This window comes from Boleophthalmus pectinirostris, unplaced genomic scaffold (assembly GCF_026225935.1).
Source record: "Boleophthalmus pectinirostris isolate CB_2022bp ecotype Guang Dong unplaced genomic scaffold, ASM2622593v1 HiC_scaffold_2, whole genome shotgun sequence".
Classification (NCBI taxonomy): Eukaryota; Metazoa; Chordata; class Actinopteri; order Gobiiformes; family Gobiidae; genus Boleophthalmus; species Boleophthalmus pectinirostris.
The window spans coordinates 9028899-9052292 of NW_026571152.1; the positions used below are offsets into that span (position 1 = coordinate 9028899).

Consider the following 23394-nt stretch of genomic DNA (forward strand, 5'->3'; position numbering starts at 1 on the left):
AGCCGGAACAAAGGGAATATTCGGTGAATTTTATCAAGGGGAAAGACGTTATTGTCCTTCTTCCTACAGGATTTGGGAAAAGCTTAATATACCAGTTTGCCCTGTTAGCGGCACATTACATACGTCATGACCAAATGGCAGCAATTGGTTTAATCAAAAAAGTACCCGCCTACCATCGAGCGAACAAATCCTAATGCTGCGAGGTCAGAGGGTTTTCATGAAGTAAAACCAGCTGATGAATCAGGCAAGTAGTTTTCAAGTTAACAGCTTTTTAACTTTTGTTCTTGGCAATTCTAGAGCTGAAATGATTCAAATGATTCTAGTAAAGGTGTATGGAGTTTAAAAACACAGTGGAGAACTTCCTGTATTACCAGTTTCCTGTTTGCGGAAAGCAGGGTGTGTGTTAAACATGTGTGAATGAAACAAAACACAACTCCAGGTACAGTATGTTTTTGATGAGGGAACAACATTATAACAATGATCAGAAAATACTGTAATACGTTAAACAAAGACTAAGGAAAGACTAGACAGAATTTGATACATAAAAATATAACATGACACCTTGTTCTCAGTGTTCTTGTTTAGAACAGAATCAGAGGTTTAGCTATGTTTTAAATGTATCATAGAACAAATGTTTGATCCCAACTTTAGTCCAGTTGTTTTGTCCTGATTTAGATCTGCCTTTTTTTTTTCATTGATGTTTATAATTTTACTTCCTTGTTGGGCAGACGATATGACATACATAGAGGTAATTCCATAACTGTTACCTAGCAACTATAACGATAACAAGGGCCTGTCAAAATTCCACAATAGCTTTGATACGATTAAGAAAATTAACACTTTGATATTGATTTAAACTGTCAGAAAATGCCTTCCTTGTGCATAGGTTGCCTTTACATTTTAGATTCATGTTGATGACATACTGTAGGTAAAGGTATTCTGTTTTATATTTTATTGCTACTTCTCCTCTGTTTTTGTACTTTACTTGTCAACATTTTTACCGCAAACTGCCACTTAACCTAACCCAACAAACCAAGTCATAACTATAAAAAACATGAAAACCGATCATGCGCACTTTACTTAATAAATGTATGACTAGTGAAGGTCAAAACTGTTAGTCTGCTTTAGTCATAGAGGTTCACTTAATCTGGAGTTAATTATAATCAGTTCACTCCTCAAAGCTACTTCCTGTTCTGCTCATATCTTTGTGTACTGGTGCGTTTGAACCTGGGATTATTCCAGTAACACGCACAAAGCGTTCCCTGTGCGTTCCTGTTTAATAAAGTCTCAGAATAACTGCAGTGAGGACAGATGACAGGAGGATTAAACAGGAAGTACCTGGCCAAACCGACCCTTGCCCTTTGACCTCCGCTCAGAGTGACCCCGCCCTCCACCAGGTGAGTCCTGTCCTTGTCCGGGAACTGAGCAAAGTCCTGGAAAAAAAAAAAAAAAACAGTTTAGAGTTTAAAATGCTACTGTAGTCTGAGTGAGAATTACTGAAGATAATACTGAACCTTTGAAATTAAAAAGGGGGTATTAGACGTCTATGGGGTATTAACTTTCAACACATAACATTTAGAACACCATGTTACCTTTTATTGTTTTGAAAATGCTCTTTTACGAAAAACACCTAATAACATGTTTAATAAGTATTACTTTGTTGTCCTGGCTCCATTTGCTCCCTGCATTAAATCACTCCCCCTTCACAGCTCTATCACAACACAATCAGCGTGCATCCGGCTAATGAAACTACTGCACATCGCATCAGGTTTGTCATGTTATAGCGCATTGTTGTGTCATGCTTTTGTATACTTATGGAGAATTGTTGTGTGGGAGCATGGGTAACATCGACTTATGGGCTGAGCATCGGAAAGAATTTTACAGCTAACTGAGGAGAGTTCAAGGAGAGTTCAAATAGTGCCCCGGAGAGATCCCTAGATTATTCAAACATGCATGGATGACATACTATAAAACCACTTCAGGCACGTTTTTGATGAGGGAACAACATTATAACATGGTAGAAGGCTCAAAAAAAAAAGTCAGTTTCGCATAATACCCCATCTTTAAGTTAAATTGTAAGGTGTTTTTGTCTGTAGTACAAACATGCATGCACACAAACTGTAGATGTGAAATAAAATACAAAGCAACTAGACTTAATCAAGGATGCACCAGTATTGGTAATTTACTGAATCCACTAGAAAAGTCTCTGTTTGGCAGGTATGACACTGAAAAAGTTGGACTGACTGGTGGTTACAGCAAGTACAAACCTAAAAATGACCACAAAGACCACAACTGTAACATGGAACAGCAGGAAACACACATGTATTTTTAGCATATACACACATACACAGTCCGTACCTGCTGCTGTCGTCTGCAGTCTGAGGAGCACAACACACAGTTTAAAGGTCTATAAACAGTTCAGACACATGCTCCAGTCTGTACGGGACAAAAGAAACCACCGAGCTCACTGTCTGAACACGCACCGCACAAAAGAGCACGAGGACACAGGACAAGACTGTAAAATAACAACTACTACTATTTCTACTACTACTAATACTATTACTGGTACAACTGCTGCTGCTTCTCAGAGCAAGAAGCTCCCAGGCTTGAGCTTTTTTGTGTGGAGTTTGCATGTTGCATGTTTGCTCTTGACAGGTTTACCCAGAAACACTGAAGGTTGGGTCAAATGCAGAGGACAAATTTCCCAACGAAGACAAGGCTAACCTAATCATAAACAAGACATACTGTACTTGTGCTCATTTGTACCAAAATGGCTATGTGATGAAGAACACAAACTGCAGAACGAAATAAGTACAGTGGGCGTGTGGTGGTGAAAACAGGGGTTGATTGGAGCAATAACATTTTGAATACAGGAGTGTAAAGATTACACGCATTATGTAAAATACAACATTAAGAAACTCAATGAGAAGGGAAACAATTATAACAGCTATAAAAAGTCTATTTTTGCATATTACTAGTAGTTCCACTATAATTTTAACCTAAGTGCTTCGGTTTAGAGGTGCTGTGCCAGTACGTGTGTGTGTGGACATTTACAGACAGTAATATTATGTCTTTATATTTGTGTAAAAGTGTGTTTGAGTCTTCTGCATTAAACTGATGATATTTGGTTGTAGTTTGAATCTGTTGTTGTCATGCAGGACAGAAGGAGGTTACAGAACGTGTCAGTGTGACGCAGCTCTGTTTGTTCTCACAACACTCACTTCTGTTATACAGGACCAGGACATACAGGTCAGGTTCAAGAGTCTCATACATGAAAACATGAAGTAATACTACTCAAAAACTACAGTAACCTCACAATGAGCTGGTGTTCTCCATGTATGTCTATGGCAGAATGTTCTGCAGTTCTGGTGACACAATGCACGCATTAACAAACACTAACAAATAAATTAAAAATAAGATGTCTGCATCCAATTATAAAGTGTTTTGTCTGATACTCAGGAAATTCATGTTAGCATGATATTTCTTGCTAGCTTTACTGTTACCGGCAAAACTTCACGCTGGTCGCAAAGTTTTGCAACCAATGCAAAGTTTATAAGCGTTTTCGCAACTGAAAGTGCTCATAAACTCATCACAGTGAATAATTTGGATGCTCGGAACAGCATGAAGTAAGTGAGGTTTTAGTCATATTTTTAAGATAAAATAAAAAAAGTAAGTACCTTTAATTTTTAATAACTCATAAAGTTTAAAGGTCATCCAAATGTAACCAGTGCTTTATGAAACCTGTCCATATTTACACCTCAGAGTTATGTTTGCGGAAACTGAAGTTACTTTAGTTCTGCTGTGGAGGATAAGTCTCCAGTTTCAGATACAGGAGTTGTCTCTCAACACACACTTTTATGAGAAACACAAGACCTGAGTAAAAGGGACTCAAACTATCAGCAGTGAGAGAGGGCATCTGTGACAAACTGTGCAATACAACAAACATGTGGAACTCATTTATTAATGTGACTATTTTTGAACTGTTCTAAGGTTGTCTGGTTGTAATTGATATGAAAACTAGTACTGAAACTAGATAGATACTCATTTGAGCAGGTATCAGTATGGACCACTATGGATGGCTGACACAGAAAAGGGGGCGTGGCAAAAGCTCTCAAAACTATTACGTATCTATGTATCTGACCCAAACTGCACTCACAAGACTACACCTGCAAAATCAACTATTTATGCAGGAAAAAGGCAATGTATTTATATAAAACAGACTAAATTTGATCATTTTTACATCTAAAAAAACTAAATTAACTCCTTCCTGCTGTTGTCCCATAATCTAAATAAAATAAACAATACATATTTTGGTTGACTAAGACACCATCGACCAACTGATTGACTAATCGACTGAAGCCCATACCTCCTCGAGCTGACAGGCCTTGATGACGGAGGTGTAGCGGTATTCGTCGTATGTGAGTCCGAACAGGATGTTGTCCCTGATGGTCCCGGGCATGATCCAGGAAGTCTGAGGAGAAAAGGAGATCCGACCGCTGTGCCGGATCTTACCCTCAGAGGGCACCAGCTCTCCCAGGATCATCATCAGCAGTGAGCTCTGAGGAGAGAGGGAGAGGGGTAAACCAGAGCTAAACAAGGATTAAATCAAGGCGAAACCAGGACTAAAACAGAGCTAAAGCAGGGCTAACCTAGGATAAAACGAGAACTAAACCTGGACTAAGTCAGGACTAAGCCAAGGCTAAACCAGGGCTGTACCAGGACTAAACCAGGTCTAAACCAGGGCTGTACCAGGATTAAACCAGGTCTAAACCAGGGCTGTACCAGGATTAAACCAAGGCTATACAAGGACTAATCCAGGGGTTTACCAGGACTAAACCAGGTCTAAACCAGGGCTGTACCAGGACTAAACCAGGGCTGTACCAGGATTAAACCACGGCTATATAAGGACTAAACCAGGACTATACCAGGACTAAACCAGGGCTATACAAGGACTAAACCAGGACTATACCAGGACTAAACCAGGGCTATACAAGGACTAAACCAGGACTATACCAGGACTAAACCAGGGCTGTACCAAGACTAAACCAGGACTATACCAGGACTAAAGCAGGGCTGTACCAAGACTAAACCAGGACTATACCAGGACTAAACCAAGGCTATACAAGGGCTAAATCAGGACTATACCAGGACTAAACCAGGGCTGTACCAAGACTAAACCAGGACTATACCAGGACTAAAGCAGGGCTGTACCAAGACTAAACCAGGACTATACCAGGACTAAACCAAGGCTATACAAGGGCTAAATCAGGGCTACACCAAGGATAAACCAGCGCTGAACCAAAGATAAATTAGGGCTGAACCTGGACTAAAACAGGGTTATACCAGGCCTAAACCAGGACTAAACCAATGCTAAACCAGCACTGAACCAAGGATAAATTAGGAGTGAACCAGGACTAAACCAGGGGCTAAACTAGGACTGAAGAAATGATTGAACCCAGTTTAGACCAGAACATAACCCGGCTAAACAGGGGTTAGACCCAGAAATAACAGAGAATAGACCTAAAACAGGTCTGAACCAGGTTTAAACCAGATCTAAATCAGGATAATCAACATGTATAAACTGTCTCGAGGGTGGAGAGAGGGGAGAACCAGGTCTAAACCAGGACTTGAGAAATCTTGAGCTAAAATGGGATAACACAACATAAGGAAACTCAGCCCGGACAACAGCTCATGCACCTGCCCCTTGCACCTGCCTCCTGCCCATGCCTATTGTTGAACTTGTTTGCGTAACACAAATTTACAAACTGGTTCTTATCCTGTATACATCTGCATTTTTACCAGGCCACATCTCTCAACATATTTTCAGCATAAAGGTTAAAATAAGAATGAACGCACTTTCTGTACGAACCATTATTTATGAGTCAGAGCCATACGTTTCAGAGTGTGACATTCACTATTCGTAACCCAGATCTGACCCGGTCCTGTACTTCCTTTCCTGAGCTCTGCAGACCCCCGTAAAAAACAAGTCTTAGTCTTTTGTGTGACAGTGGCAGAGTGGTTAGCGTCTCAACCCTCAGCAAGTAGGTCTTCGGTTAAAGACCACGGATCATGCCTTGTAGCAATAATTCGTATGGTACTATTTCATAATTTTATTTGCCAGAAACAATTAAAACTGTTATATTCTTAGTTTGTCATTCATACACATTTTTTAGCAATAAAAAATAACTGAAATTGAATGAATGCAAGATAAGAATGCTTAATGTCATGCAACTTTCCATACAAAGCAGTAACATCTCCATGGAGACAAGCAGATCACAGACCCTCCCCCCAACTAAAAACGCTCAAGAGTGCACCTTTAAAAGTGTAAAAGAGATTGATAACATATAGCTGTAGTTTGTCCATGGACGTACTGCATTAGTGTGCGACCGACATTTGTGCGTAGATCAAACTTTGAAATTGACAGAAAATTTGTTTCTGACTCAAAGGAAAATCACACTCCTCACCAAGATTTGGAAAAGGGTGTGGCTCTGGATTAGGGATGCACCGATACCGATAGCTGGATTAGGTATCAGTTCCATAATATTGCTTCAGTCGATATCCTGGTTGGGCCTTTCATTGGATGCAATAAGGCTATTTACAGGTTGATTTTGTCCTAGAACATTTCATAATATTTGAACTTTTCATGCAAAGTTGTTCAGTAGTGATGTGAAGGATAAATAACAGTTACATAACACAATTGGGTCACCGTTTCCTATCTCTACACTGGCACTGACGTAGGTATCGGAACTGAAAAAGCTGGATCAGTGCACGCCTGCTCCTGATAAGCCGAAACCTGATTTTAGACCTGATTTTGAACCTGTTTGAGGACCTGTTTTTAGTCTTGGCCTTACCTTCCCAGATCCAGTGGACCCGGCCACAGCCAGCATCTGCCCCTTCTCCAGGTAGAGGCTGATGTTGCGCAGCACTGGGGTCACGTACAGGTTGGTGAAGAACAGTCCTGGGTCTGAGTGTGGAGGTCTGGACTTGTTCTCCTGCTGGATCTTCTCAAACAGCTCTCCGATGCCCTGAAAAAGAAGATGAAAACATATTTCCCTGTGTGTCGGATGCCCTTCCATCCTCCTATATCCCTGTGTGTCAGATGCCCACCCATCCTTCTCTATTCTTCTGTACCAGATGCCGTCCCATCTCCCTAATGTATATCTTTGTGTGCCCGATGCTCTTTACATCATCATTTATTCCTGTGTGTCAGATGCCCTCCCACATTTCTGTATTCCTGTATGTCAGATGCCCTCCCATCCTCCTATATCTCTGTAAACAGAGCATATCACACCAGTACTGAAGTCTCTGCACTGGCTTCCAGTGAGCTTCAGGATAGATTTTAAAGTTCTTTAATTGGTTTATAAAGCTCTTAATGGGCTCAGTCCTATTTATTTATCTCATCTGCTTTTATTATATGAGCCCTCTCGGACTTTCAGGTCCTCAGGTAGTCATATTTAGGTAGTCAGTAGTTTTAACTGTGCCAAGAGTTCAAACTAAAACTCGCGGTGAGGCGTTATTAAATTTTTACATCCCTTCTAAGGATCTGAGGTCTGCTGTGTAAATTCAAAACATAAAAGTCAAAACTTTTTAATTTAACTTTGAATTGAAACTAATTTCATTTAAATTAAATGATTATTATCATTACATTTGTTTAAAATTAAATTATTATTTTACTCACTGTATCTCTCCTTTTTTTTAATTTATTTATTTTTTACCATAAACTTTCAGTGCTTTATGTTTGATGCTTCTGTCTAAATTGCTGTATATATGGATAAAACAGTGGGGTGGAGGTTGGGTTGCTGTTGTTTTTAATCACTGTAACTTTTCTGTTACATGCGAAGCACTTTGGTTTCATTCATTCATTTCACTTTCAGGTTCATGCAGCTAAAACCTGGAACAGTCTTCCTGAACATGTGAGACAGACTCTTCTGTGACGCTGTTTAAATCCAGACTCAAAACATTTCTGTTTAACTGTGCAAATAACTGAAAGGTTTTCATTCCGCACTCTTCTCTCCAATTTATGTCTCTCTTTTTTAATTTTAATCTTCATGATTATTTATGTTTTGATTTGTTTTTATTGTGATTTTAATGTATTTCTTATTCTGTAAAGCACTTTGAATTACTTTGTGTACGAATTGTGCTATACAAATAAACTTGCCTTGCCTTGCCTTTGTGTTACATTTCGAATGTATGTAAGTGCTATACAAATAAAAGTCGATTGATTGATTGATTGATTGTAGTGTCGTGCTGGTAATGGTTCGAAGGGACCCTATCAACAATATAAACTTTAGGTTAAGCATCTGTGGATTTCAAATAGAGAGAAGTCGATACTACTGTTTAGGGAAAATGTATATAGATTGTTTTTTTTTCTAGATCAAGGAAGATCGCTAAATTACTCAAACATGCATGAATGACCGAAAATGATCACAAACCTCTTCCGGGATGTTTTTGATGAGGAAACAACATTATAACATGGAGACATTTTAACCTTTCACCTCACAACAAGAAGGCCATGAGTTCTTAACACCATTTTGAAGTTTAGTTTCAGTCCAGTGATCTAATTCTCCCATTTACACTTGTATACACCAGTCCACACCAGCTCCTCCTTTGTCTGCTTCCAGTCATTTGTCTCATTTTCAGCTCACAAAAGCCCCATTTAAATCGCCCTATTGCATCTTTCTGTTTGCTCACAACTGTATAGATCTAACCGCAGCTTCACTGGTAGTTTTCCATTGACCCTGTGACACTCAATTCTTTACTTAAGACACTTTTCCAATTCTTTGTGATCTGATGACGTATGTGCTGTCGCAGAAACAAAACACAGTGACTCTCCTCCCGTATTCATGACCAAATGGTGTGTTCCAGGAAGAGTTTGAAGGAATTATCTTAGGATTGAATTGGCAGCAGTTCCCAGCAGAAAACATTGGGCTGTGGGTTGATTAATTATGGAGAGTGGAGGAGACAGGGGAGTTCTCACGGTGTACGGTGCTCTGAGTGAGAGGTTTGTAGGTGTTCAAACTGATAAGATTAAAATACCTTGTTAAGCCAAGGCTGGGAATGGACTAAGAGAGGAGACTTTTGTGGTTGGTTAGTTGGTTAAACGGTGAATTTTACAGCAAGTGCTTCAGACTTTTGGTGATATATTCCTGAGGCAAAATAGCAACAATACAAACAATTTCAAACTCGATTTTCATACGTAGGAATAGACTCATTACTCAATACCAATTCGAATAGCACAATGATAATTAAAACAGCCTTTCTTTAAACAATAGAATGTCATTTTCAACATTAAATCATAGACCTTTTCTTTTCTATTCACATGTGGCTTTTTGACAACCCTACTAGGACTAGATCAGAACTAAATCTGGATTAGACTGGGACTAAATCAGGACTAGACCAGCACTTGAACCATGATTAAACCTGGACTAGACCAGGACTAGAACATGACCAAACTTAGTCTATATCAGGACTAAACTAACTGGGCTCAAACAAGGACCAAACTAGGACAAGAGTCAACGCTTACTTGTAGAAGTAGTAGTAGTGGTGGTAGAAGTAGTAGTAATAATAGAATACTAATATAATATACTTGACCAGGATCACATTTTCAGTCTCATCACACTTATCACTCACTCAGAGCAAGACAGAAGCTGACCAATCAGAGGAGTGTGTGGGTTAAAGTGTCTGCCTAGAGCGACATTAAAAAGAACATTTGTGCATCGCATTATGATAATTTCACAAAACAAACAGACAGACATACAAAAAAAAAAAAGCCAACAGACTTGTCACAGATCAGATCACAATTTTTATCACCCTGTCCTAATCTGATGTAATGTCCTGTGTACATGTGTAGAAGGAGTCACTGACCTCGTCCCATGAGGCTGAGACATTGACCAGCTCCAGTTCTGTGGTGGTCAGATTGTACTCCAGAACTCTGTACTCCTCCTTCATCAGAAACTCCTGAGAAGACAATAGCAGACAGGCCATTTTAAGGACATGGTTTAAAGGATAAATATTACGCATTATTTGTTTTGTTTTTAGCCTTTAAACATGCTCTTGAGAATGTTTGCTTTGGCATTTCATGTTTTAGAACAAGGGCTTAATCATATGTAATTTGATGGCAGAAATGCTCAGATTTTGATTTATGAACTTAAAAATCTCCAAACTTTTACCAGTGACGTAACAATCTTGGAAAATTCAAATCCACATTTAGAGGGAACGGATTTCCTAACAGGACTCATCAGACCAGAGTGAATAAAGCAAATAAAATGTTTGAAGCTCTGTCCATACCTCTATCTTCTTGACGAGAGCCAGTGTGTCGTACCACATCTGGATAGAGCCGGGTAACTGTCTGGTGAGTGTCATTCTCAGGACCATACAGTAGGAGGCGGTGGTGAAAATCCTCCTCAGAATGATGCCCTTACTGAGCGCGTGCGGGACAATGGCCGACACGATGACTAAAATGGCGGAGAAGAAGTACGCGGCGCTGTAGAAGTACCGCAGAGAGCCGATCTTCCTTGTTAGCGTCATTTCATCTCTGAAGGGAAAGAAAATACAATGTGGGGTTATGAAAATTTTGTTTTTACAATATATGATTTCAAATATATGCCCTCTAAACTTCCAGTATTATACTATTTTCTGATCGATGTTATGCTCTCAGAAAAAAAAAAAGAAAGTAGTGCAGCGGGTGTGGCACGCGGGCGTACGCCATCCTCCAACTTTTCAGAACGTGAGATATAAAAAAATAACAAATATAAAATAGCCTACGACTTAAATCTCACACCGGAGCTACTGGCAATGATGAAAACAACCTGCATAGGCTCATGATACCTCCAGTACTGTCCTATAATGACCTCCAACATGAAGGACCAGGACTGATCCAAGGACTGAAACAGGAGGACTAAACCAGGACTAAACCAGGACTGAACCAGGACTAAACCAGGACTGAACCAGGACTAAACCAGGACTAAACCAGGACTGAACCAGGACTAAACCAGGACTAACCAGGACTGAACCAGGACTAAAGGACTGAACAGGACTGAACCAGGACTAAACCAGGACTAAACCAGGACTGAACCAGGACTAAACCAGGACTGAACCAGGACTGAACCAGGACTAAACCAGGACTGAACCAGGACTAAACCAGGACTGAACCAGGACTGAACCAGGACTGAACCAGGACTAAACCAGGACTAAACTAAACCAGGACTAAACCAGGACTGAACCAGGACTGAACCAGGACTGAACCAGGACTAAACCAGGACTAAACCAGGACTGAATCAGCACTGAGCTCTGACTCATCACATTGATGACATCACGAATCGCATACTACACCCACTTAAAAAATCCCCACTACCACTGCTCCTTACTAGAATCATTTGGATCATTTCATACCTGAAATTGCCCAACTCTACTGAACAAAAGGTAAAAAGTAGCTGTTAACTTGAAAACTACCACTTCATAACGTTGCAAAGTGGAACAGAGCATTTTCAGTTGAGGAAATGTAGAAAGACTAGTAATAAAGGGTTACCCAAACATGTGTGAGTGAAACAAAACTAACTTTCATGACAGAACACCATTATAACATGGATTAATGCTCACAAGAGTCAATATAAGACCTTTAAAGTGTACTATGCAACTTTTCAGGATTGAGGTTTGTCACCTGCTGTTTTTGCTTGCGTAGAATGTTATAAAGTTAGACACTGTAATTATCAATCTAGCATTTTTTTCAATTACAGGTGGTTTTATTGCTGAAAAAAGAACCTTGAAAAACATTCATTCTCACTGTGAGCGGGGTGCTTGGTGACTTGCTTGTCTCTATGAAGATATATTAGCTTTCACCACAAGAAAGTTACATAGTGCACCTTTAATGCTATTGTTATTACAAGTACTTTTTGTAGTCTATCATGGATTTGCTAACTTTCTAAACATATTTACTTTCCATGAATAAAAGTTCTTCGATTTCGAGTCTGCTGTCCCTCACATGTCTCCCTGATGTACTGCAGTGGGATTATTGCACTAGACTATGACTGTGGCACTGCTCTGTGATTCAAAAAGGTTTAACACAGACATATCAGTCGTAGCACTGAGCTATAAGAGCCGCATCGCAGATACGAGAGAATAAACCAGAGCCAAATCACACACTTAAGATCTTCATTTATTATTATGTGACAACAGAGGAAGGGCGAGAAGTAAATTCCACTAAATGAGAGAAGTTACTCATCTCTAATACTCTAATTAAAACACTTCTGCAATCCAGTCTCATATAATTATTTGGTGGCAATTGAAAAATAAAATATTGACAGACATCCAAGACGTTTTGTGCCTTTTTAAAAGCACAAGATCTTGGCCAATTCCTATGTAGCGTCATAACTTTCTAGACCAGAGTTAAAATTTGAGCTGGAGCAGGTCAAAATTCTATGATATAATTTGCCTGTTTCAAAATGTAGATGTTTTGACTTCTTCTTTTTCTGTGGAGTTTAACGGCGGCTTACATCCAAAAAGTTGTTTTTGGATCTAATGTTTTGTCTTGTTTTATGGTTATGGATCTCTCATGGGTTCAACTTCTACTCTATTAGCACAAGTGAACTAAGGTGAAGTATGAAGGTGGTATTCTTCAATCAGAAATGGAAGCGTACAAACTGATTTTCTAAAATGGCATAAGCCCCTGCCCACCCAACTGAAATGATGACATCAAATTCTAGGATGACGTGAACAAAACTCATGTTCACTTGGTCAAATTTAGTTCTAATTGTGTCCTTAGTATATAAATGTTCTTTCATTTGATATTTCTGATGGGTGGTTATATTTTTAGTATATTTTGTAGTGTGGTTGTGTTCGAGCTCCTCACTGTCTGATGTTCTTGATGATGATCTCCATGATGTCCTCCCAGCCATACGCTTTGACTGAGTGAATGTTCTCCACGATTTCAGACGTCAGAGCCAAACGCCTGTTTATGAGACCAGCACGCTTCATCCTGAAAAATGGCACAAAATATACACATATATTTTAGAAGAGAGGTGGGCAGCAAATGTATTCTGATAAATGTATTTATTTCTAGGGATGGGCGATATACTGGTCCCAGTATCGGTACCAGTTGATATAGATACGGATTTGTTAATATCGTATTGGCAGATATCACCATTTGATACAGATATTTGATACATTTTTTTAAAAATGCACTGCCTCATTCTCTGAGTGCCCTTTTTGAACCATACCCAGGCTGGTGTCACCTAGTGCCTCAGCTCAATTTCATTTCTCTCCAGTGACTGGCTAAACATGCAGACATACTAAAGAAGCTAATTCTAAGATGGTATTTTCCAAGGAATATGACAAGCAAATTATAATGATGACTGTGCTAGAAAATGTTTATTTTTGGGCTGCAAGTTCCCACAACTCTATGTTACCATATTTGTTGGGTTGTATGGTTATGGTGAAGGCTAGGACTTGGTTTTGAGATTATGGTGAACGTTAGGACTTGGTTTTGAGATTATAGTGAAGGTTGGGCCTAGTTTCGAGATTATGGTGAAGGTTAGGCCTTGGTTTTTAGATTATGGAAAGGTTAGGGCCAGGCTGAGGGTTATTAGCCAGGCTGGCGCCACCTAGTGCCTCCATTCAATTTCATATCTCTCCAGCGACTAGGTCAGGAATCGAAATACACTAGATGGTTTGCAAGAACCCCAGAAGTTGTAGACTGTCCACCAGCCAATCAGTGAAGAGCTGTGAAGCCATGACTGATTAGTACACAGTTGTGTTTGTTTACAAAACAGTAAACAAAGTGGTCGAGATGGATGTAGACGAAGCCATACATTCTGTGTTGGCAACGATTCCCGAGATCCAGGAATTACAGCCGGAACAAAGAGAATGTTTGATCAATTTTATCAAGGGGAAAGACGATATTGTCCTTCATCTTACAGGATTTGATGCATTACATAAATCACAACCAAATAGCAGCGAGTGGTTAAATTAAAAAAGCACCTGCCTACAATCGAGCCACCAAATCCTAATGCTGCGAGGCCAAATGGTTTCCATGAAGTGAAACCGGCTGATGAATCAGGCTAATATTTTTACACAAACATGTAACAAATTTTTATTTCTAGATAACTACATGGAAATGAAAAGTTAAAAGTTAATTAGTGATCTTTACTTCAACTTAAGATACATTAGTGCATCTATGAATTTAAAAAGCTAAATATTGGTATGGGCAAATATCTGTTATCAGCCACAGCAGCAGCAGGCCAAATATCGGATATTGGCTCAAAAAAATCTGCCCATTCCTATTTATCCTCAACTGTAATTCATCTGACTCTCCACAGCCGTGCATTCAATCATCAAAAACATATACAAGACACAAGTCAGTGGATAACAAAAGATTTCAAGAGAGAGAAATTTACAAATTGTCTACAAAATAATATCTGAATTGTGGTTTTGAAGTTAAGAAAATGTAAAATATTGAGTGTATAGTTTGTAAAGAGAAAGTTAAAAGATGCGAAATGATTTGGCAAAAAATAAAAATAGAAGCGTGCAGTGTACAGTAGGCACGATGATGTAAGCCTGATGATGTACACAGACATACGTATTACATATACTACATTAATTACATTAGCAGAGCCTTTAGCTGTGGCATCTGGAAACTGAGGAACAAACCGGAAAGTCTTTCACTGTCTGCGTAAACTATTCCTCCTATAGCTCTGCTGCACGGGCTGGGACATACTGTGCTTCTAAAATTAAACGAAACAATAATAAAAGAAGGAAGGTAGCTGCATAGTTTTTACTTTAAATATTGGAGGAATTTCTGTTACATGCTGTACATTCTCATATCATGTGACCCCCAGTTACCCTGAACAGAAAATCTGATTACATAAAGCATGAAAAAACAACTGGACACAAATAACAAGCTGGACATTTGAAGGTTTTCTATCATGAACAGCAGCAGTGGGTCTAGTGAAAACTGTTGTTGTGTCCTGAGTCAAGATACTTCACCCACATTGTCTAGTGCTGGTGGTAGCCGAAAGGGCAAAAGGTTGAGTATTGAGTGTAATTTAAAGCGGTTTGGGTGTGGAAAGACGGTATATACTGGTAAATCCAATGCATTATTATAAATAGTATTAGGACTACGAGATGGTGTAATCCCTCCTTCATCCAGGAGTGGTCCAATGTAGAGAAGGTTTCAAAGGTGGTCATCTGGACACAGTTTTTGCAATCAAGATGTTTCAGCTCCCACCCAGAAGCCATTTTCAATTTGATGGTACTGGTTTGAGACAAGTCTAGCCTCCCAAGAGACTAGACGGACAGATCCAGGGGAGATGACAAGAGCAGACAGGAGCAGAGCCAGAGCTGCAGAGCCAGAGGAGCAGAGCCAGAGCTGCAGAGCCAGAGGAGCAGAGCCAGAGGAGCAAAGTCAGAGAAGCAGAGACAAAGGAGCAGAGTAAGAGGAGTAAAGCCAGAGGAGATGACAAAAGGAGCAGAACCTGATCTTACCGGTGAGGGCCCATCTTCTGGGAGAGCCAAGCCTGAACAATGCCTAACAGGGTGAGAGCCGCCAGCGCACAGAAGCCGTTGACTTCAATGAGCTCCCAGATGAGCCCCACACACAGGATGCACTGGAGCGGTGTAATCCACACGAAATGAGCCAACCCTAAACTCTGAAAATAAAGATTCAGTATAGTCATATTTCTGTGTTAAACTGAACACACAAAAATATACACACACACACACACCATGGTATCCAATATATCTTTTTTTCCAGACAGATTTACCTGTCAGGTGTGTCAGTCTGATGGTGCCTTGATACCAGACAACATTTTCTGAGCCAAAGTCTGTTTTACATGTAAAGTCTACGTAGATGCGTGCGTTTAGTGTTTCTGTGGTGAGTTTGAAGCATCAGATGCTGCACGTTTGACCATTCACGTGCCCTACATCAAACATCGAGGTTTTGTACTTTCAGCAAAATTTGTAGTCTTAACGTGATACAAGCTCCTGAGTCCAACTAGAAGCGTTTGACACGACTTTGACGCTGAGGTCTGAATGTAGCCTGTTCTTGAGAAGAACAGCTCAGACACATCACAACAGTTAGGTAATACCTAAAATACTTTATAGTGCATTATTCATTATTCCACACTCTGTGGTGTGGCCACAGCTGCTTTAGGGCAGACTGATTTAAGCGTAGTTGTAAAATACCAAAACATTTGCAAAAATGAAATGTTCAATCAGAAGTGTATATAGCTCTTTCTGTCCAATGTTCTTGTAATTATTCAGAATGTCTGGCTATTGGTTAGGGTGACAAGATGTCCCAAAAAATTTGGGACATCCCCAAAATCTAAATTGTTGTCCCGAATTATAAATGTGGCCCTAAATGTCCTGAAACTTGAGATTTGATCATTGAATAAAAATACGTTTGTAATAGGTTTGAAAAAAACAAAACAATAAAAACACTGTGCCGAATTTACATTGAAGACATTGCTGCTGGTCAAGTGCTCAGTATTAGTACACATAGACTATAGTGTACAGACACGCCCATAGAGCTGTGCTGCTTATTTTGTGTTAGGATGTTTTAGCCTGCAGCTCATTTTCATCATACCAATCTACCAATTGGTTTAATATTGAAATGATCATCTAAATGTTCTGATAACTCCTCACAGATAGATAGTATTGTGTTCAAGGAGGATTCTTTCTGTTGAGGTGAATGTCGTTTTGGTGATAATTGTCTTTGAGCCGACAACACTGTGTCCCCACATTCTACAGTCCCCTGACACCTGGCAAGAGGCTTCATAAACACTGTGCAGGCCTGCAAGTCTGCAGAGACTGCTAAACATGCAGACGTACTAAAGAAGCTAATTCTAAGATGGTATTTTCCAAGGAATACGACAAGCAAATTATAATGATGACTGTGCTAGAAAATGTTTATTTTTGGGCTGCAAGTTCCCACAACTCTATGTTACCATATTTGTTGGGTTGTATGGTTATGGTGAAGGCTAGGACTTGGTTTTGAGATTATGGTGAAGGTTAGGACTTGGTTTTGAGATTATAGTGAAGGTTGGGCCTAGTTTCGAGATTATGGTGAAGGTTAGGGCTTGGTTTTTAGGTTATGGAAAGGTTAGGGCCAGCCTGGGGGTTATTAGCCAGGCTGGCGCCTCCTAGTGCCTCCATTCAATTTCATATCTCTCCAGCGACTAGGTCAGGAATTGAAATACACAAGACAGTTTGCAAAAACCCCGGAAGTGTGAGTTCAGACACCAGCCAATCAGTGAAGAGCCATACATTCTGTGTAGGCAACAACTTCCGAGATCAAGGATTTAAAGCCGAAACAAAGAGAATGTTTGGTGAATTTTATCAAGAGGAAAGACGTTATTGTCCTTCTTCCTACAGGATTTGGGAAAAGCGTAATATATCTGTTAGCCCCATTAGCGCATTACATATGTCATGACCAAATAGTAGCAATTGGTTAAATGAAAAAGTACCCGCCCACCGTCGAATGAACGAATTCTAATGCTATGAGGTCAGACGGTTTCTACGAAGTGAAACCAGCTGGTGAATCAGGCTAGGAGGTTATGGGGTAAGGGTTAAATGTTAGAAAACCTCACTGTCAGAACATAAAGCTGGTGGAACATAGGTATGCTCCTTTATTTTTGTTTGCATAGCTACCAATATTATTTCACAATCAGGTTCAGATGCTCTATATAACTTTTCTTCTGCTACGCCACCTATTTGTCTCCATGCAGATGTTTTTGCTTTTGATTTACACATCAGATCTCACTGTACGAATTCAAGGTTTTAAAATGAATGCATTTTTAGAGCAAGTTAAGTTGATAAAATGAGAATATGATGTGACATGAACTCAACCTGTTTACCTTAAAAAACATCCTGAGTTGCAGTGTGGACGATATATCCACAGACTCCGAGGATCAAATCTAGTCTCTTTATCCTTTGTGTCTGTACAAAGTGTTTCTTATCTCAGTGTTTAAAATTGTTTTATTCACATTTTCCTGGTTTTATCCTCCGCTCCCTGCACCACCACACATCCACAGGCTCTCCGACATCTCCAGGGCTCAGAAACACAACTTTTATCAGAAAATAAATCCCTTGGTATCAGAAATCATCAAACCAGGATCAGGCCAAGAGACTCAAAACTGTACAAGTGCAGCCTCCAGCTCTGGTCTGAGCTGTAAGAACAAGACCCATTACTGCAAATCAACAAACAAAATGTAGGACGTATTTAAATAGTACCTTCACTACGTATGTAACTTCTACTACTAGGTGTTGTAATGATGTTTTTATGATGTTTCAAGCCTTCAGCAGCACTTATCGTTTAGGTGTTTCTCGCCATCTTAATGAGACATTGAAGCAAATTGGCATCAACACAAACAGAATGATGTGCATGCTTTGAAATTTATACATTTATACATATCTCCTGTCTCCCAGATTTCTGAGGGCCGTGAGTGACAGGCAGATTGACCAATCGGAGAAATACTTGGTCTCTTCAAGTTAAAACAAACACGGCAGCTTACGAGTAAAAAATAAAATATAAGAAAGTAAAATAAGTTATATATTTTGTTCTGAAACATGCAAGAATTTCTTGAGATGTCTTCCACATTTAAAGGTGGAGTATGTCTCTTCTAAGGTGGAGGGTTGGATACTTGCTTGCCTCCATGGAGATGTAATTTCTTTGCATGGAATGTTCCACAGTATGGCACTGAACTACAGCTCTGGAAAAAAATAAGAGACCACTGCAAAGTTTTTGTTTCATTCTATAAACTACTGGCAACATTTCTCCTAAATTCCAAATAAAAATATTGTCATTTAGAGCATTTATTTGCAGAAAATGACAAATGGTCAAAATAACACACAGCTTTCATGCGTCTTGGCATGCTCTCCACCAAGATGAAGGTGACCTTACTCCAGTCCTCGATGGTCCTTATGGTCTTTTGCAAACCTCAGCCTGGCTCTTCTTTGCTTCTCATTGATGAAAGTTTTTTTTTCTAGCTTTACACGACTTGAGCGCTGCCCCTAGGAGCCTGTTTCGAAAACTTCTTGCTGTGAACTTCACCATTTCAGACAAAAAAATGCAGTGGTCTCTTATTTTTTTTCCAGAGCTGTATACTGCCTTACATGCATTCAGTTACATGTGTTTCATACCTTGAAAAACTTGAATTCTTACTGGCTTGCTTCTCCATAGATCTCACCACTAACTGCATTCAATACACTGAAGGCAAAGCAGTTACAGCTCCATGGAGAAAATCAGGTGGCAGACCCTTCACCAGAAAAGTTCACACAGTGCACCGTTAAGAGACACATGTTACAAATTTGCAGCTGTGGTTGTGCTTTCATTTCCCAGAGCCTTCTGCATTCAAACAGAATAAAAGAGGGACTGGCTGGTTAGGCAACTGTGTGAAGGCATTTTGAAATGATCAAAATGAGTCTGGTGAAAGTACATGGACTTTAAAAACACAGAAGAGCACTATGGTGTGGGGACCTATTTTTCTTGGCCCTGGGGCTTTCTGATAAATCGGCCGAAATGTAATACTCCTCTCTAGGGCTGGTTATCATTAAGAAGTTGTTGATACAATACATACCTCAATACATAGGCCACAATACGATACGGTTTTCGATACAGTGCACTTTCGATTCAATACAATACATTTTAAAACAACTTGATTCGGTTCAATAAAAAACAAAGCTTCAAGGGACAGTCCAGAATTTTGGACATAGGACCTCATTTCCTAGTGAGCCAGAGTGTTGGAGATGTGTGGAGACACTTTTTTAAAATATTCCATCCAGTTCTTGTATTTGCAGAGGTCCCTGGTGCTAGGTTAGTGCATGTCAATGGCCATAAATTGCCTGCCACTAAAAACAGTCTTACCCACACCACAAAACACCTGAAGTAAATCTATTATTACACCAGACTGTCCATGTAAATGCCTGTGTTGATAGAATTTTTGAAATTTTAGCAAGTAAGTAAGTAAAACCAACCTTGCATTTGAAGGATTTATGTCTGAGCAGCAGTGACGAGTTGTACTTTTTGATAGAAAGATTGGAAGCGGTGGACTGATATCACCTAACGCCTATCTTACTGGCAAAGTAAACTGCTGCTGAGAAAATAGTCCCTCAACATGCGACGATTCATGCGATGCAAGGTTAGTTTTATTTCAAACATTATTCATTCAACACAGACATTTACATGGACAGTCTGGTGTAGCAATAGATTTGCTTCAGTTGTTTTGTGGAGTGGGTAAGACTGTGTTTGGTAGCAGGATAACTATGGCCATTGACATGCACTAGCCTAGCACCAGCGACCTCTGCAAATACAAGGACTGGATGGAATATTTAAAAATGTGTCTCCACACATCTCTAACACTCTGGCTCAATAAGAAATGAGGTCCTATGTCCAAAATTCTGAACTGTCCCTTTAAATCATGGCTGTGATACGAAAAGTCTTTTTTCTATTAAACCACTTCAAAAAAAGTTCAAGTTCATTTTACTCAAAACAATGAAAATGTCAAGTGTATAGTATAAACCAGTGAACTTCCTGCAAACAAGCAACACAATTGAGGCTCTTTGTAAAAATAATTTCATAAAATATACCAAAAAAATACTCTTGGCGATATATCGATACAGCAGCCCATGATATTGATACCGTATCATCAGATTAAACAATACGATATATCGATATTTCAATATTTTTGCACACCCCTAATCCAATAGTAATAATACAAATAGAACCTCCATGAGAAACATTTTGGTGTGAGACAGACCCAACATGAAGATTTAAAGGCTGAATAAAGTTGTGGTGTCTATGCTACTCCTGCCATTGTTTCTGTCGGATACCTGTTAAATACTGGCTATAGTTCCTCTCCCTCTGTGTCTGTTTTTTCCGCAGATGGTGGTTAAAGAGTTAGTTTAGTGCTGGTGAACTGTTTTGTTGTTGTTGTGAGATGGACAAAGATGGAGGCGGATTCTCTTTAAGTCTTTTGTTTCAGATTGCGCAGCTCAGTGGTAAAGCACAACAGAGAGAACAGTCTGGGGTCTTCACGTCCACAACTCCTCAGTATCCACAGGGCTCACACACGGAGAGAAGATTTTGCAAAATGCTGAAAAAAAATTGTAGAGCCCGTAGAAGCACTGATATGGAGACTTTGACTTTGGGTATTGGGTTTCAGTTTCCTGATTATAGGAGCAATTTTGAGTACTTTTGACCAAGATATCACATTTAGCTTTAAATTGTTGGCTTTTGATTATGGACATCACTAAAGATCTGGACTATAACAGTGAGCATTATTGAACGTGGTAGCTCTACTAGTCAATATATTGTTAACTCAAACCTTACTTCTTTGTACAGGTGTTAATTTCATCTAGTAAAATATTTTCTAAATGTCAGTTAGTTTTGCTGACTAAAACCAAACAAAAACTAATCTCAGGTAACAACTAAAAACTAAACTAAAACTAGACAATAACAAAAAATACATTATTTTGTCAAGTAAAAGTACAGTTCCATCAAATAATATAAATGTACTGTATCATATGTGATTAAAAAAACAAAAAAGCATGAGTGGGAATTCAATACAAGTTTTCAATCCTGAAGCCAGACCATAATAACCAAACTCAACGAATCTTGTATTTCCTTTTATCTTTTCATTGTGTATAATTTGGAATTTTATGTCACTTCTAAAATAAACTTTGAACTAACAAAACGCATGTTATGATTGGTTCTTACCTCATCCAGCTTGTTGAGATGCGCCGACATGAGGCTGACCAGCTGCCCTGTGCTGATCTTGTCCAACACCCGACTGGACAGCTTCAGTGTCTGCAGGGTCACACAGGCCAAAGAGCAAAGGTCAGGGGTCAGGCAGGTACACAAAGGGTAAAGAACAGAAACTGGAGACACTGGGACATTTTACAAGCTGCCTTCCCTTCTATAACACTCAAGTGAAAAACTGTGACATTTCATCTTAAATTACTATAAATAATATGAAGAAATAGAAATGTAACAGTATTCAAAACTCTGAATACAGTATGGCTTTTCCACTGTGTTGTGATACAGTTCTTCTATTTTTAAAATGCCCCAAGCTTTTAACTATAGATATTATCACAGTAATATAGATTAATTATCTAGTTCAGATCTGGGCAATTGTTGACCCTTTGGTTGACTCTGAACGGCCCCTTAGGCTCATTTGGAATTACAAAATAAACATATTTTATAATTTTACCTCATGCATGGACTAAAGCTGCATTGCTTTTATTTTAGGGGTGTTGTTTTAATGACATTTTTTGTAAGGCAACCTCACTTTGTCATTGCTTAAACTCTAAACAGTCTTATCAGCTTGTGAAAACAATGCTATTTACTGCTTTTTATAAAGAAATACAATTAATATTATCCAGAGCTAAGTTAAGCAATTTGTCCCGGCCCTCCACAATATTTTCTGTTTCTCATGTGTCCCCACTGGAAAAAATAATGACCCACCCCTGGTCTAGCTGGTAAAACGGTCAGACCCATCCACAGTTTGGAGATTTGATCACGGCTTCCTCAGGTGAATACTGTTGTTGTGTTCTTGGGCAAGGCAGTTAACCCATCTGGTGTGTGAATGTGTTTGTATGGATGAAATGTTTCCTTGATGTGAAGTGCTTTGAGTGTCAATTTGAAGTAGAAATGATTAATAATGAATAATTTAGTAACATTAGTAACGGGTCAACTAACAGAAACTTATCTCTGGAATTTTTAATGAAATAATGTCATTGTGGTCATGGTGCAAATCTTTTTCCATGAGATTGCCAAAAACACACTTTATATTATTTATTGACCTTTATTTCACCAGGAGAGTCCTGGTGAGACCCTATTGTGCATGTTTTTAGTGGTAGGTAAAACCAGAGCACCAGAAGGAAACCTACACAGGCACAGGGAGAACATGCAAAGTTCACACAGAAAGGCCCTGCACCTCCCCAGAATTAAAGTCAGGACGTTCTTGCTATAAGGCAAAAGCTCCAATCGTTTTGTCATGGAGCTGGGCAGAATGAACAGGAGTAGGGATTTAACCTGCACAAACATATACAACTGAGCTGAGAAATGTGACCTGAGAGGGTACAGTGAATTCAGAATGAAAAGATACTGACAGGAAGCATGTTGTGCCTTATGTAGACTGTATATTATTAATTAAAGTTAAGATGAAATATCATAAAAATGTATTTTCTGTCTCTTTCTAGTTAAACGTGGCTGATCTGTGCTGACTGTGAGCTGAAGGGCCCTGCTCTGAGCTCATAGACTGTATCTTATCTGCTACAGTTTGGGTTGTTTTGTTTTGTTCCTCACAAAGATACAAAAACACTAAGAGAATGACCTGCTGCTGAAAGGGCATGTTCAAAGCGCATTCACAACGTGTTAAACTATTTACAATTATGTTCAATTTA

At 39.3% G+C, this 23394-nt stretch overlaps 1 protein-coding gene across 1 annotated transcript in view; it reads right to left on the reverse strand.

The window, feature by feature from the left end:
* cftr (CF transmembrane conductance regulator) overlaps positions 1-23394 on the reverse strand; it is a 57827-nt gene that overhangs the window by 20937 nt on the left and 13496 nt on the right. Inside the window, exons 5-12 of the mRNA XM_055155960.1 lie at positions 21707-21796; positions 15478-15641; positions 12848-12973; positions 10288-10534; positions 9865-9957; positions 6852-7025; positions 4367-4558; positions 1339-1433 (exon numbers count right to left, since the gene is read on the reverse strand). Of these exons, the coding sequence (XP_055011935.1) occupies positions 1339-1433; positions 4367-4558; positions 6852-7025; positions 9865-9957; positions 10288-10534; positions 12848-12973; positions 15478-15641; positions 21707-21796 (1181 nt within the window). The remainder of the gene's footprint in view (positions 1-1338; positions 1434-4366; positions 4559-6851; positions 7026-9864; positions 9958-10287; positions 10535-12847; positions 12974-15477; positions 15642-21706; positions 21797-23394) is intronic.